General features: G+C 43.6%; 2 protein-coding genes across 2 annotated transcripts; one reads left to right on the top strand and one right to left on the bottom strand.

Annotated features, from left to right (window-relative positions):
• The first annotated feature begins 5,565 nt into the window (after window positions 1-5,565).
• Window positions 5,566-10,747, top strand: gdf10a (growth differentiation factor 10a). The gene is made up of 3 exons (XM_068568231.1): window positions 5,566-6,055; window positions 7,491-8,623; window positions 8,732-10,747. The coding sequence occupies exons 1-3, from the start codon at window positions 5,797-5,799 to the stop codon at window positions 8,921-8,923; spliced, it is 1,584 nt and encodes a 527-aa protein (XP_068424332.1). The 5' UTR covers window positions 5,566-5,796; the 3' UTR covers window positions 8,924-10,747.
• A 1,414-nt stretch (window positions 10,748-12,161) lies between these two features.
• znf488 (zinc finger protein 488) lies at window positions 12,162-15,520 on the bottom strand. The gene is made up of 4 exons (XM_068567859.1): window positions 15,511-15,520; window positions 14,618-14,837; window positions 14,037-14,265; window positions 12,162-13,909 (listed from the first exon to the last, which is right to left on the bottom strand). Exons 2-4 carry the CDS (start codon window positions 14,828-14,830, stop codon window positions 12,861-12,863), a joined length of 1,491 nt encoding a protein of 496 aa, XP_068423960.1. The 5' UTR covers window positions 14,831-14,837; window positions 15,511-15,520; the 3' UTR covers window positions 12,162-12,860.
• Window positions 15,521-16,202: the final 682 nt, after the last annotated feature.

Below are 16,202 nucleotides of genomic sequence, written 5' to 3'. Positions count from 1 at the left end.
GGTTGAGTGAATTTTTCTAACAATATATGATGTTTCTTTTCGATCTCTACTTCCCTAACCTTTTGTTATCAGTCACTTACCACTACCGGGCTTTTCTCCTCCTGAAACCCATGAGCATTACATCACCGGAGCAATGGTCACGTCCAATTAGAGCCAGGAGAGTGACAGGAGGCCCGAACCCCCATGATGGGAAATAGATATTGTAGTTATTACTTCGCAAGGAAGGTAGATTTATTGGGAAATATCACACCATGCCTCGCTAAATGATGGAGACAGAAGCAAATTAGAGCAAGGGTCAATCTGACAGATCCATCAAGCTATGAAAAGACCCTGCCATCATATTCCCAACAGGTATTACATATCTGCTTTCTTTAGAGCGCTGGGGCTCTGGGATAACAGGCTTTTTTTTGAGGAACCATTAAGAACAAACCCCATGTAAATCTCAGTAGGATATTGTACTGAATGTGTGTCACATTTTGGTAAGACACCCGTACACGCACGCTAAATGTGATCACATCCGACTGAAGAAATACACTCTGTCCATTCTTCCCATTTCAGAACTCAAGTTACGTCGAGGAAGTGACAAATAACTGCCCTTTGATTTGATTTACAGTTAAAACATTCAAGCTCATTCCCAAGTGTTTTGTCTATGTTTTCTGTCAATATTATGAAATCTGCTGCATTTCCCATACTTCAAGTAAAACCTTAAATTTCACATGTATTTTTTCCATCTTTGTTTGACATGGTCAACTAGCGAAGGCGCAGTCACTCGGGCCCATTTTGTGAAATCCAAATAATTAAAGGATTTAGCCAATCAATCTCCCAGTGCAATTTCCTCCATCCTGGCTGAAGCCCAATGGGGTTTAAGGGCAGCCTGTGGAGGTGAAGGTCACAGGCCTATGGGACGTGTTCAGGAAGTAAGAGCACACAGCACAGCCTGTAATGAATATCATGGGCGTCAGAATAAACACAACACCACCAGTCACAGCTCTAATCACACTCTCTCTCTAGATATTCTACACTCCCATCTAACACTGCACACTCAGTCACTTCAGTGTCGGAGTACAAAGCTGCTTGCTTAGTACTGTCTGTACAATAAATCCAACTAGAGACTGTTTTCTATGAATGGATAAGCAATAACTGACAACAAGCATGTTATGGTAAAAAGGCTGTCATTGAGGATATTATATTTGGCACAGAAACACAACATGAAGGTGAACCACGAACAAAAAAAAAACAATAAAATATGTATTTTAGTCGTGGTACATAGTACAACACTGATATTTCTGCTAGTGAATAACATGGTCATTGAAAGATGGAGACCCCGAACAAAGGCAGCATGTTAGACCTGGGAAAAGACATCAATCCTGTAAGTGTTTGAAACACACACGAAGACATATTCCATTTCTCTTCACAGATCAGCTCTACTGTCAAGTGGTTTGAGCCACGCTCAGAGAAAATACTCAGTCAGTCAGAGACCTTAAGCACACATTGTGCTTAAGATCTCTTAAGCACAATGTGTCTCTCTGTACCTCGCCACGGGCTGTGCAGACAGAAGTGAAGCAAAATGAATCAGTCAGATGTCAATTAAGCATGAAATAGTACTCGCGGTGCACTGTGGGATGGTTTTTCCAGACAAAATCAGGATGTCACATGAGGTAAAATCACAAGAAGTCAGGTTCAGTCCTCCAGTTTTCTAACCTGTGTTTGAAAGAGGAGCTCTGCCTTCTGAGATTATGTGGCCACCTGTGTGTTCTGTCTCCTATCAAAGGAAAAGCGCCAGAGGAGAAATAAAACCCCAAAACATAAACCTATTTATTGAGACAAATTCAGAGCCGGAAGGGAAATATTTGGTTAGCTCGGTGGCAAACAGTCGGCGGTGTTGGATCAGTCCACAGTTGAAGTGTGGGGGGGGGGGACAGCCGGCCCTTTGTTTGCGGAGAGAATGGTGCACTCCGTGGGGTCACTGCTGGAGGCCCAACATCACAGACACAAGGACACACACACACACACACATTCTCCCTCTCTCACACACACACACACACACACACACACACACATGCACACACATACATGTTTGCCTGCACATGCATGCACACTCACACAAAAACCATAACATTCCTCCGCTTCTATGAATGTTTTATTAACCATGTGAATGGGTCAGAGAGTTACACCCCCCTGGCATAACTATGGTCTCCATAGTCACACAAACGCTCCTGCTATTTCTCACAATGACACAACTACCTACGGAGAGAAGTGGATGACATTGACATGGTGAGATCCCTGGTCTTTTACAACCCTCCAACCTGTGTCTTGTTCGGTCACCACATCTGAACCTGGTCAAAAACCATGAGTCTCCAGGTGTAAACGGTCTGTGTTTTGCTGGACACTCGTGGCTGAAGCAGGGCATCCTTTGCCACAGATGAGATTAAAAGGATAAGATGTCGCTGTTAATATTTAAAACCAAATTGTTCAATAGGGTGAGCACCGCAAACCTCTTTTATATCTCAATTATATTGAGTGGGATTTTTTTTTATTTCCAGTTCCAAAAACTTGGACAAATAAACTCAAAATGACTTGGAGGAACCAGGCAGGCTTTGCCCGCCTTCCTTCCAGATGCTATATGTTAAGCTAAAAGACTTGCTATGTTGGCTTTAACTTTATATTTAGCATGCAGATATGAGAATGATATTGATCTTCTCATATGACTCTCACCAAGCAAATATTTCCCATAATGTTTCTTTCATAATTGAGGTGATCTGATAATTTTCTGAAACGCCTCCAAGACAGAGAAAACTAAAAGAATGACGTGATTGATTGATGTGCATGTGCATGTGCATGCTTAACAGGGTTCTAAAATTCTTAAAAGCCTTTAAATTGACGTTGGCGTTTTACGCCTAAATCCCTTCTATCCTGAGTGACCTCTTCTATGTTAAATTGTGATCCGTTGTTTTGTTCACCCATAAAATACTCCTGTGGCACACAGTCCCCTACAGCAGCTGTCAACATCCTGGAAGATACACAACATGAGAACATTTGGCTCAAACAACCCCCTCTTTATTTTTATGAGGACAAGACATTGCCAGTCAGTCCATCCCCCATACATGCACAGCCCTGTTCTTTTTGGACAGACCCTACAAATATCGGTCACTTGAGAAAGACTGGCCAAAAGCCGATGCATACCAAATCCTTTGAGCCCACACACTAACAAACATCTATCGGACTCCCACATACTGAGCTCTGGAACCAGAAAGTCTCACCCAATACGATGCAAAGGTGTGAACCTAGGAGCATTTCCAGAACCAACCATCAGTCCTTGCGCCACACACAGACAGACACACACGAGCGTGTTAATTCCTCACGCTCCTTCATATCCCCACAGAGCAGAACTCAACTCCTGTTTGCTTTGGATGGTCCTACGAGGGGACCTGCATGTCAAACAAACTACAACACACTGCGGCCCTGTAACACAGCCTGAGACGTTTGATACAGCAGGCTTCACAGAGCCGTGCTACCGCAGAGATCAGTGGGCAGTAGCTGCACCAATGTTACAGTTATGCAACATTCAAACACTGCATCCAGCTGGTAACTTCTGCTTCATTACTCTTTCAGCTGCACTGACGCATGCTGTGTATGGTGGCTGCAGTTTCAGTTGTCCTTAAAAACTAAAAATCAAAACATGTGGGATTCTGGTGTCAAAGTGAGACTGACTGCTTCCACGTGTGGCTTTGAGGCTCAAATAGCAACATAAGCAAAAACCCATTTTGGGTGCTACGACCTGTCACTGAATACACCCCAGCTTCAGACAGAAACATTAAAGTCATACCGAAAGGACACGCGCAACCGTAACCTTAAATCATGCGCCTGGTTGCGATCTCTTTACCAGCGGTTTCTCTGTCCTGCCGTTTAAACAAAATAATCATATTATAGTCACAGCAATGCTGCTGTCTTCGCATTTGTGATAAGAGAGGAGCATTATAGATAATGCCCAACATTAATCTCACACTGCCCTACATATTCAAGGTTAGAGGTCAAAGCCATTTCATGTTGTCATCCTCACGCTTGAACTATTTATTATGACCCTAATGTCCTGGTCTCAGATATCAGTTTAACCCTTTAACTTTAACTATATTGGGTCTGTTCACAACGTGTATTAGTGCATGTTGTTGAACAGATAGTGGCCGGTACGTGTAGAAAAGATCTCCTGTTTTTTTTACATGCGCTATACTTCAGAGAACAAGAGCCTCCCATGCTGTCATAATGACAAGGAGCTTTTAAAGTAGTTAATAACAGAGAATGACACCTCACTGTTGGGCAATTATAGCTTGGTTTTCAAATGTTACTACATCCAAAGAAACAACAGTACGTCTTTCATTATCTGTTTGTGTAGCCAGGGGTTTGGTTTTTAAGAGTGCTCCTTCTCAAATGCTACTCTGAATTATCAATGTTTTTCAAAGATGACACTTTAAAAAGAGTATTGAATGAATCCAAACAAATAACCACAACAATTAATCATATTTTGCTTTTTAGCAGAGTTTAACTCAGCATGGGAAAAGGCGAGGTGCCATGTGTGCTGTGACAAAACCACAGAGCAAGCCACTTGAGCCAACTCCTTCATAATACTCCATTGCTATCACACACACACACACACACACACACACACACACACACACACACACTTTCAAACACATCCCCAGCATAGTCCAGATTTAAGACCTGTCGCTGGTGTGGAACATAGTGAAAAGGAGTATCCTGTGAGGCCCTTGGGGGCCAGAAAAGTTCTATGTGGCGCTGTATATATGCTCGTGCATGCATGTGTGCGTGTGAGGGTGTGTGTTATGGCTGAGAGTGACCCGAGAGGCCCAGCTAGTTACAGCCTCTCTGCTGGAGACCACCACTTCCACAAAACAAGCATTGTTGATACAGAGCTCCAGACACCAGAGACTCACACTGGAAACAACTTGTATGTACACACACGTACAAAATACAGTACACACCAGAGAAAAATGTAAACGGCAATAAATGAAATCAAAGTCCCACGGAACAGTTTCATCTGCAGCTACACCACAGCCTTTCACTACAAAACTCACACAACACTTCAAAATGTGGATCACTGTCATTAACAATGGCCCTTGGGTGGTTGGTAAGACTATTATTGTAGGTGTTTCTATGCAAATTATGTGTGACTGAGAGCATGTCCAAAGCACTTACTGGAAATGATGTGGTGAGCTGGAAATTGTGAGGCAGAATTACTGTGCCTGCAAAAAAAAAAAAAAAAGAGAAGCTTGTTGAGATTTGTCTGACCAGCGCTAAACTGAAACACTGTGCCGAAGCCACTTGATCAATGTTATTACTCCGCCAATACAGCAACAGGAAGACATCATCATGGCCATCAACATCATCAACAAAGAGAGAAGGGTCAGCATCATGACCTCCACTTCTGACTGCGCGCTCTACAGAGACCTCGTTGGCTGACAGGAGTATACGTCAGCACCTCTCACCGCTCCAGTATAACCCCCTCAAGCCTCTGGCGGTCACACAGACGCAAGTGTAAAAGTAGCAGCAACTGTTGCCCGAACTAACCCATTCAGCATCCACGTCCCACACAGCCTGACACAGAGAGGAGTGAGTCGGCTCACCGAGCACGACGCGGAGAAGTGAGAGGAGAGGTGGAACATTCACGCACAGCCTTTTGACTCTGGATTGTTTTGGCGCCTCTTTAAACTCCACCTTGGATCGTTTTGGACATTTGTCTGCACTCGTGGATTTAGATTTTGTATTCATTTCAGCAGTTAAATGGCAGCTCTGAGTATGATTCCCTCCCACCTACTCCTGCTGATGTTGAACTGTGTCCTGGGTGCTGCATCAGTTAGGATCATCAAAGGGGGTTCTGGGAGCCTGCGGGACAGCTTCCTCCAGCCCTCATCGGATCTCTTCTCAGATGACCTGGACCAGGACATGGTCTCCCAGCACATGTTAAAACTGTACGAGAAATACAACAGGGAAACCCGCCTCAGAGAGGGAAACACTGTGAGGAGTTTCAGAACCAGCCAAGGTGTGTGAATATATTGATAAACGTGCCCACAGCGCGCAATCGATAGGTATCGCTACGCTGTGTGCGCCTTATGGAACACAAACGCCTGTCATGAGCGCACCAGTAATCCGACGGAAAAAGCAAAAAATAAATGCAGTATTCAGAAAGCTCCCCTGATCCTCTAAATTGATGGTTATCAAAGGTGCTTAGTGGGACTACATTGCTCGGCCAGACGCTCTAAATAGGTTGGATTGTTTTGGAACAGTCTGAGAATGCATGCAAATGATTTTGGGACGCTGTGGGCACACTGTTAGTGGCAGCAGCTGTGCCCTTCTTTGCGGAGTCTGATCAATTATACCGCAGACAGACGCGCACTATGCGCAGGAATGCATGCGATTCCTCGGGAGCAATGCCCAGCTTCTATCCAGTAAAACCTCAGTGGCAGTTACGCGCTGCAAAGGGTCATTGTCGTGGCTCCTGCGTTCCTGTTGTGGCTACAGGACATGTGTGACTCCAGGTCCATGGAGTCAGGGGGCTTAAAGCACAGTCGCTCCTCTCTGTCTGATGCTGTTTTTATAAACACTATAGACATTTAGATCCCACACAGTTCTCGGATGGCATATCATAACACGTGTGTATTTTTACTGCAGTGACTGAGTGTAATCCAAGGAGGGATGTGAGAGAGTTTTCACAACAATGTTCGATCTGTTAAAACAGTTGATTATGTCTTGGTGTCTGGGCAGACAGTGCTGGCTGTATTAGGCTTAAGGGGAAGCTTTAAGAGCACTGAGCTAAGCATTTCCATATGCAGGCTGAATCCGAGGTAATGTATATCTCTTGAGTCAGTCCCTACTTCCGCTGAACTCTTATACAATGAACAATAACTCTGCTGTTGAAGTTAATGTTCATCATGAATATGTAGCTCTCTGCTCACCCCCTCCACCCCTACCAGCCAGATCCTCAGAGTCTGGTTCCTCTTAAGGGCACCTTCGGTACCAAGGCAGGCAGCTGCCTACAGCCACACAGCTCAGTCATGTAGCACAGAACAAGCAACAGGGTTGAATAGTCCTCCCTCTCAAGCAAGCAGAAGTGCTTTTAGTGAAATTTGATACCGGCTACTTTCCTTTTTCAGTAATTTATTCAATTACTGTTAAATAGTCATAAAATGTTAATAGTAATAACAAGTGTAAATTCAAATAAGGTAAACTACCTGGTTACTATCTAATTATGGCAAATATGTCAGCCTATAAGGATCAGCTCAACAGCACAAGGCCAAGGGGACGATATACACATGTTTGCTCTTTTTTCCTTTTATAGAACATAAAAGCACCTGTGAGTTACAACTGTTTCTCTAAATCCTTGAGAATACATTATTCTGTTGATATAAAAAAGTTTTAATTGTCAGGTTGCTCACGTGACTGACTGCCTGTCACTGACTGATTGATTGACTTTGCAGACTCCTCTGAGCACAGGATGGTGTACCTGAACCTTACAGCCCTCCAGGACTCAGAGGTCATCCTCTCAGCCACATTTCACTTCCTGCTCGATCGGCGCTCTCATCAAAAACCCTGGTTCTGTAAACGCTTCAAAAGCCCATCCTGTCGTACCTCAGCCGTCTACCCTTCTCCGTCCATCAGCCTGCTCCTTCGGTCTGTCTCCTCTGAGTCTGAGGTCAGATCTGGGTCAATGGGGTCACTTTTAGGCAACGTGACCTTCCACCCCCACAGGAGAGGGGTGTGGCAGATGAAAGATGTGACCCAGGTCATAAAGGAGGCCAGGGACAAGGGTCATTTCCTGGTGTCAGTTGAGTTGGACTACCAGAGGAAACCAGAGGGGGCGCTGCCTGGTGGAAGCTTGCCCTATCTGTTGCTGTATGCTAATGACCTTGCATTGGCAGAGCCCAACAGCGTGGCTGCAAGCCTTCAGAGATATGACCCGTTCAACGACGGAGCAGAGCCCTCACATTCCTCCAACAGACCGAACACCTCACCAGAGTCAAAAGGACGAGAGAGAAGGGAAGCCGCTCCGCTGTCCGACACCATCCAGAACAATGAGCTGCCTGAGGTTGACTACAGGCCTGACGGCTACAGAAAGGATGCCCTCTGGAAGAGCACTTGGTACCTGGCACTCAAACCTAAATCAGGAAGGAAGGAAAAGAAGAGAAAGAGCCAGGAGGAAGAAGGACTGGATCAAGGTAGAGGAGCGCATGATAATGAAGAACCTCTGGTTCTCAAAGAAGGAGAAAGAAAATCACCGGGGATCAAAGCTGATGACACAACTGAGAAAAAAATGAAAGGCAGTCACACGCCGACTGCCACCGAGCGACGAAAGCACGAGTGGAGAAACGAGGGAAAGGATGGAAAAAGGCACAAGGGGAGCGCTAACTCTCAGTCGCCTGTCCTAAACTTTGATGAACAGACGATGCGTAAGGCCAGAAGGAGACAGTGGGGCGACGCCCAGCACAGAGGCTGCTCCAGGAGGAACCTCAGAGTGGACTTTGCAGACATTGGCTGGAGCGAGTGGGTTATAGCACCCAAGGCCTTTGAAGCCTACTACTGCGCTGGCACATGTGGCTTCCCCATGCACAAGGTAGGAGCACAAACACCAAAGTCATTCCACCACCGCATGGCCAGGTTATATTGAGTAACTGAAGTGTGTTTTTCTTCTCCCTTTTATTGACCTTTTAAACTCTCTCAGGTGGCGAGACCGTCAAACCACGCCACCATTCAGAGCATAGTCCGTGCCGTTGGGATCATCCCTGGAGTTCCTGAGCCCTGCTGCGTCCCAGAAAAGATGAGTCCTCTGGCTGTGCTCTACCAGGATGAATCCAGGAATCCAGTGCTCAAGATTTACCCCAATATGTCCGTCCAGTCTTGCTCCTGCAGATAGGGAGGGGCGGTCAAAGAGGGCAGAGGACAAAACAGGGTGGATGTGGAGAGAAACCGAAAACAGGACTACAGGAGACAGAACCATACCTCTGTTTGTTTCATGTTTTCTTGATTCAGAGAAACAAAGTTTGGCTGCCGTTATTCCTCGAGGAACATAAGCTGTAGAGAAATCACTTCCATCTCTTCTGCCCTGCGGCAGCAGACTTGAAGAGGCACATTGTCTGGCGTCTGGTTTAGCAAGAGGAACAGTCACACGTGTAAAATCAGGGCTCCACATGTCTAAGAAAATCAGTTGTTTTGATACTGTGTTTGAGATAATAGTGATGATTTCATGGACAAGAGCGTTTTTTTCTTTCATCTCAGAATGTATTTGCTTTTCAAACAGCTCACAGTGACTTTGTGTTCATGTTTTCTTTGGACACAAAGGCTATAAATAAAAGACTTTATCATTGTGTCATCGGGCAGCTTACTCTCACAAAGATGACAGAGATTGAGAAAGATATTTCTTCATTTTTGGCATACTGTGTATATCTGTTCTTACTTTTAAACAAATCATATTCCACAATGTATATATCTGCAACACTCATTTGTTTGCAAGAATGGAAGGTCATTGTACATTCTTGCTCTGTATATCTTAAAAAGGAAATATCCAACGGATCATAGAGAGCATCTGGAATTCATTTACACCCTCCAAGCCTCTCATAACACTTCAAGAATGTTATAATGAAACCAGAAATATTTTTATATTTTGAATGTGAAACTTGGTTAAAAATAATGTGTCCTGTTCATTAGGTTATGTATTACTATATTTTAGACAAGATGTTTGTTGTACATGTGTATTGTTTAAATTATGAAAAAGGTAGCCTTCTATAAGTTAGAATAAAAAAGTAATTTAATCCATGCTCGTGCTAGAATATTATTGTTTCATACACTTTGTGTTATTCTTGGTCATTACTGTGTATAATGTTTGATTCTGAGGGGGGGCCTTGTCAAAATAAACCTAAAAGGGCACCACTGTTCCAAAATAACTTTGTACAAAAGCAGGAAGGTTCCACTCAAAAGATAGCCAACATTCTCTGAAAGCCCCCTTTACTCCTTTTGCTCCACACCAAAGGCTCAGACGTCTGTTGTCCAGCAAATAATGTGACTGATGCAGCTGCCGTGGATTAATGGATGATGGAGGAAGCAGGCACGCACCTATTAGGACGTCAGCCACTTGAACATCAAAACATTTAAAAGCAGAACATTTGCGAGTGCAGGACGTTCTCCTAAAGAGCCTTTTCTTTTTTTCCCTTTTTTTTTTTCTTACAGATTTCAACCTCTTTAAATCAACTGCTTGTCACTTTTATTCATACGAGGACGAATGTGGCCCATGTGGTGATGAAGTGACAGTGTGAGCCTTTTGATTATTATTTAATCACTCTGTGGTTGTTCTGCCTCGAGCGTCCAGAAGTTGGCACAGAATAAATCTGTTCAGAAGAAGAAAATGCTCCCAAGTTCAACATTAAACAGTAATTTTGTCTCAAAGACGGAGACATTTTATAGAGACTTGGGGAAAAGGAACACAAGATTGAGCTCTTACATTGTGTATTGCAGTCGAGAAGTCTTTAGGCTTGCAGCTATAGAGTCACCTTTTTCATCTCTAAAAACAAATGGTGCCACTCCTTCTGCCTGTGTTGCTGTGTCCATGAGATATAAAGAGACTATAGAAAGTATGCTCCCCTCTTTAGAAGTTGTTGTATGTGTATGGATTAAGTGGGGTAGATACCTATTGTAAGCATGTATTTAGTCTTTTATATTTTAAATTAATATAGATCAATTTGTAGAGGTCTGTTTTCTGTTTTCAGTTTTGACTAAAAGGCTTTTTGTCATAAAAATAAGGAAATAAATCCCACTGGATTCAATGTTGTGTGATAATAAAACATGAAAACTTGCCAGGAGGGTGAACACTTTGTATGTTAAACCAGAAAGTATCAAATTAAAAGCAGACATCTTAAAGTTTTCACATAATCCATATTTGAGGATGATGGAGAGAGACAGATGATCTGAAATGCTAAATGCCTGATTCCATTTTCACCATTTTGAACAAGTGAAAGTGTTTCACAAATACATTATTTTCATGAATGAACTATTTATGGGGTCTATCCTCCGTTTAAATTATGGTAATGACTGTAATGAAGGTTATTATGAATAATGTTTCATTAATGTATGTTTTAACTTCAGAGTAAGCTGGCCCAATTGTAATGAACACATCCAGGCTCATGTTTTTCCTCATTTCCTGACTGATCCCTTTTACAGTTCGAACCCACAGTCTGCTTTTACAAAGTGAACCCCGTGTCAACCGCAATCACAGTCACAGGAGAGTGCTTACAATGGTCAATCCAGTCGAGAAAACCACAGAAGTCTCGGCTCGTGTTCAAAGCCTAACGTGCATAGAAGCCTGAACCAAAAGAGGAAAGTGGGGAACCAAGAGCAATATTGTTTTTTCCACTTGATGACTGTTCAATTAAAGGAGATCAATACAGCCATTATTAGACAACAGAGGATTTTCTGTGTCTGGGCTGTAATAGTTCTGTTCATTAGGACATAGAGTGCCTCTTAATCACCCATTTAATCATGTGGGCCACTGGGTATTTTATTTAAAAATCTTATTTTTCTTTTAGAAAGTTTTTTTTTTTTTTTTTTTTTACCAGTTTCCACATCAACTTTAGAACATTTATTCAGCCAAGAAGTCAATTTTAGTCTGCACACAAATATTATCCTGAGTTTAAGATGAATGAGGATACAAAACTCAATGACAGATTATGAACTTGTTTTGTGTGTTTTTCATGTCTTGTGTAGGTTTCAGTCCCAGTAATAAAACATATCTTCAGTTTGTTGTATGAAGAAACTGGAGGATAAACTCTTGTTACTTAAATAAAAGTAGATAACCCCGGTGTGGGTGGGTTTACGCCCCTGCTTACGTCACAGAGTGACCGAACAGGGTCTCGGCCTGACTTTCCCATGAACTTCATGCCTTCTTGCCGCCTCATTTACCTGCAACAGAGACGGCTATTTATGTCCATCTGTCGGCAGCCCGACTTGAATGGGACGTAAGCTGCTCACTAAGAGTGGAGAAACATAAAATCACAAAATCAAAGGCTCATGTGGACTCCATTCAGGTCTGTTGATGAACGATAACCATGGAAACTTTTTAAATTGATTTCTTTCTTTTTTGGTGGCAGCCTTGAAATGAGACTATTATTGTTTCCAGCTTATTGTTTCAAACAGCTTGCTGAAATGTTGCGTGAAACATCTGAAATGAGATATAATATTGATGCATCAGTGTTTGTCTCACAGTCAAAGAGTGCAGGAAAAGCAACATGTTAACCCCTCCAGTACTGTCATGCAGCAGGACCGTGTCATCACAAAGCAGACACATTTGATCGATGTTCATTATATTGAACGATCTACAGGGAAAATAGGGAAGAAGAAAAAAAAGTTGGTCTCGGTCGCCGTCTGTTGGAGCAGAAAAACAGACGGCCAGCTTGCTGGAACAAAATACTCGACACGTCTGTTTCATTTTCACAAATTTAGATTTCCAATCAGCAAACACACTCAATCATGTGGATTGTTGCATCGAGATAGTTATGACAATCATGAGCTGTTCTCCGTGTTTCTTCCCTCCTGAGTTCCATAAGGCACAAAATAACCATCAAACTAACACACAGGACTTGAAAAAAAGACCCCTAACCGCAGAGAGATCAGCTTAAAAGTACCTCTCTATCGCCATCTAGCGGACAGTCTGTGGCGGCCATGTGTGTCCTTTTGGCTATTTTCTTTACAGCTTATACATTCACCGCTATACACCAACGTCTCACCGTGAATCCGGAGTCTAAACCTGTTAAATATACGCATCGTTCAGCAAATAAATTAGGGGTTGTTTGTCCCTTCTTGTCTCAGTTATGAGAAGTCATGTGTCTGGACAGGTGGTGTCGCTCCCGGAAGTATTCGTGGCAGATCGGGCAGGTGAGCTTCTCCTCTCTCCTCCTCCTCACGTGGGACTCCGCCGCGAACTCCTTCTTGTGATGAGAGCGCATGTGGAAGACGAGGTCGGAGGTCATGCGGAAGGACAGGTTGCATTTGGCGCACCAGTTCTGCACCGACACGCCGAACGAGGTGAACGTCGGGGGCAGGATGGTGAGAGAAGAAGTGGTCTGCAACTGAACGCCGATGCTCCTCGACCAGTGCTCCGGTGCGTAATGGAAAGCATTGTTTATTGCAACCGGGGAGGATGCGGTGTGCAACTCACTGCTCAGGATGTTGGAGGCCATCAGATTATTGTATCCCATAACAGTCCTGGAGGTGAAGGAATCAGTCATATCTAGGCGGCTGGAGGGGACTGTTGAAGCACTGCTGAGATGCGTCTGGGGGTCAAGAGGGGAAGTTCTTTTGCTTGGTTTACAGAAAGCGCTTTTCTGCTCACCCCGATTGTTGGACAGGACCGGAGAAAATGCGCTGCTGCTGCTGGAGTGCAAACCAGAGCTCTCGCCGCTTTCCATCTCTCTGTCGTGCGTAAAGACATCGTTCTTACATCCCAAATGATCCGGTTTAATCTTATCAGCTTTCAGCTTCCCCACAGAGGAAGATGTCTCTCCAGCTGACTGCTCGTAATTTTTAATCAGCTGTGTAATATTGTCATCATTTGAAATATTCGTTTTTTCCAACAGAACTGTTTTCCGCCCTTTGGGATAGAGGATGTCATCGTGTTTCCTTCTCTTGGGGTAAATCTCTGCGTCCTCGTTGCTGCCAGATTTTTTGTGTTCCAAATCCCTGGCGATGTTGTGGAAATCTGTCACTCTGCGTTGCCTCTTGACTTCCACATGCTTGTGCTCGTAAATCTCGCGGCTCCAGGTGTCAGTCTTTACTTGAGTGCACAAGAATCGGCAGTGAGCCAGGAAAGGATACTCGTTCTCAAAAACCTGGTTACATCTTCCACATTTGAAGTCTGGAATAAGACAAAAATCACACGATGTTACAACAGCATGAAACAGTAGCCTATCAACTATCTGATGCTTCATTTGAATTTGGATCTATAAGGGCTTTATAAGGGCATGTAAGACCAGCTGCATCACCTTCACTTGATCCTCTGGTCCTGTCTGTGAAGCCCAGAAGGTGAGACAGCTCCTGGTCGTACCACACCAGCAGCTCTTCCTCCTGCCGGATGTCGCGGGTGGTCCGCACATACAGCTGACCTGCTTTCAGAAAGGCCTCTGTGTTCTGTTCCTCTCCATTGCGCGCCGCCTGTACGAGCCGCAGCCAGGACATCACCAGCGCAGAATTACGCATGGCCTCGGGGTCCACCTGTTGACAGATATATCATTGACATTTTACTCGAGCTTCCTGGTTTAAATATATCTTTCCAACAAATTTGGAATTCTATGAACAAAAATAATTACAAATAAAGAAGGTTATTTAATCCACGTTTCTAAATCTCTTGAACATAATAAGACCGCAGTTTCATGGCAAACCAAAAAGAATGCAGATGGAGAGGGGAAAAAAGTCTCATTAAAAAAATGATAGGGGACATGAAATGTGTCAATTCAGTCCAAATTAAAATAAGAAAAAGGTGTAGTCTAATGGTCATTACTTCACCAGCCCGGTTAGTAAAGCAAAGCTGTATTAAAATATCATAAGTTAACATGTTGTAACTCACCCTGAACACATATGATTTAGCTCTCTTGTCGCATGATTTCTGCGCTATGAAGGCGATGGTCTCGTAGAAGGTGTTTTGGAGCACACATGGACCAAAACACGTGCCTGCGGGGATGCTGCGCGTAACGAGCACACTGGTGTAGAGGTCCGCTGGATGCTGGAGGAATTTACTGTCACCGGTCCAGATGGAGCGAGGCAGGAAAGTGTGCTCCATCGTTAAACTGTGATCAAATATAACGGTGATCATTAGTTAGAGAATAGGTAACAATGTGTATTAGTACAAGATGAAAATAACTTATTAGACTCACATCATGAGAACTGTATAACTAATTCCCATTTTAAATGATTCGTTCTAAATATAAGACGAATAATTGGACTATATGACAAAAAGTATAGGTTGTAATGGTCTGACATGATAGCTGATTTAGATTCAGATGCACCTAATCCACTCTCAATTGTATTGCGTGCAATATTAGAAAAAATATGAAATACAACAGTATTTTATAGCTTTTCTGATTAAATGATGCGTCCCAATTGTAAAGCAGACGCAGCCGGTGTCGAGGCAAAATGATTTCTAACGTCCTTTGTCTCAGTTTTTCACTCGGTTTCTTCTTTTGTCTCCCCATCTGCCGTGAAGCCCAACTGCCTCCTCTGCGCGCAAGATAAGTTAAAAATGCGTATTCCGAATTTATCAACAATTTGAATGCAGGAAGATTGATTGATATTTTTTTTGCCTTCTTTTATTTTTTCTACACCGGTGACAGTTTATCACGCAGCATCATAACATAATGTGCTGGTGGCAATCTGAATATGAAGTCTTCCTGGTAAAAGAATGTCATGCGAGAAAGATCGCGTGAAGAAAACAGAAGTGCATTCTCGTGCCGCATGACTCACCCGCTGGACATGAGGGAGATGTTGTTGCCGCGCGGCAGCAACTTGCAGCAGGTGCAATGGACCTCGGTGACGATGCCCTCCCGTTTCTTGGTGACGAGCTACTTATCCGACTGAATCTTCCTCCGTACTGTCGTCCCTCTCCTCTCCCACTCCCACTTATTCCCTTCAGAGAGCGCGCTGAAGCGTGGCGCATTGATATACACACGCGCTCGCACGCACACGCACTCGACGCGCGCGCACACACGACTTGAATTTATTCCCTTGGCAAATTTCCCATGTCTGATTTACAATCCTTTCAGTGAATAATGTCTGCTAGTGAGGAGACTGTGATCATTTAAACAATAATGCACATTAGGGTGTTTATCATCCGATGCGGCTGACTGATTTAGACATATACATCTATGCACAACACCTTTTAGATAGTGTGAAACCTTTTAAATATGTTCCATGTGATTTTACTGTAATTTGGATCATTTGAGCTGAGCCCCTACATTTCTTAAAATCGTGAGGACCACATCTGCGGAACCAGACCCAGCTTGTTCCAGCCTGCTCCTGCAGTTCGTCAGATCCTAAAATGTGCATGAAGCTATTCTGACATATTATAGTCTCGTGGTTTTAAAAAGTCACCCCACTGACTGTGCTTTGTGCAAATGACATTCAGAATGTATAGTCTGTACACGCTATGATGGCTT

This window comes from Clinocottus analis, unplaced genomic scaffold (assembly GCF_023055335.1).
Source record: "Clinocottus analis isolate CAN_PGR_092001 unplaced genomic scaffold, fCliAna1.0.p SCAF_8, whole genome shotgun sequence".
NCBI classification, from domain to species: Eukaryota; Metazoa; Chordata; class Actinopteri; order Perciformes; family Cottidae; genus Clinocottus; species Clinocottus analis.
The sequence above is the reverse complement of the archived record's forward strand: the minus strand, read 5'-3'. Positions and strand labels throughout refer to the sequence as shown.

Bases quoted from the DNA above. Each gene is read 5' to 3' on its own strand.
- gdf10a (XM_068568231.1), top strand. From the start codon at position 5,797: ATGGCAGCTCTGAGTATGATTCCCTCCCACCTACTCCTGCTGATGTTG. The intron at 6,056-7,490 runs GTGTGTGAATAT...TTGACTTTGCAG, and splicing joins GAGTTTCAGAACCAGCCAAG to ACTCCTCTGAGCACAGGATG. The intron at 8,624-8,731 runs GTAGGAGCACAA...AAACTCTCTCAG, and splicing joins GTGGCTTCCCCATGCACAAG to GTGGCGAGACCGTCAAACCA.
- znf488 (XM_068567859.1), bottom strand. From the start codon at position 14,830: ATGGAGCACACTTTCCTGCCTCGCTCCATCTGGACCGGTGACAGTAAA. The intron at 14,266-14,617 runs GTGAGTTACAAC...ATCTGTCAACAG, and splicing joins CTAAATCATATGTGTTCAGG to GTGGACCCCGAGGCCATGCG. The intron at 13,910-14,036 runs GTGATGCAGCTG...GTCTTATTCCAG, and splicing joins GACCAGAGGATCAAGTGAAG to ACTTCAAATGTGGAAGATGT.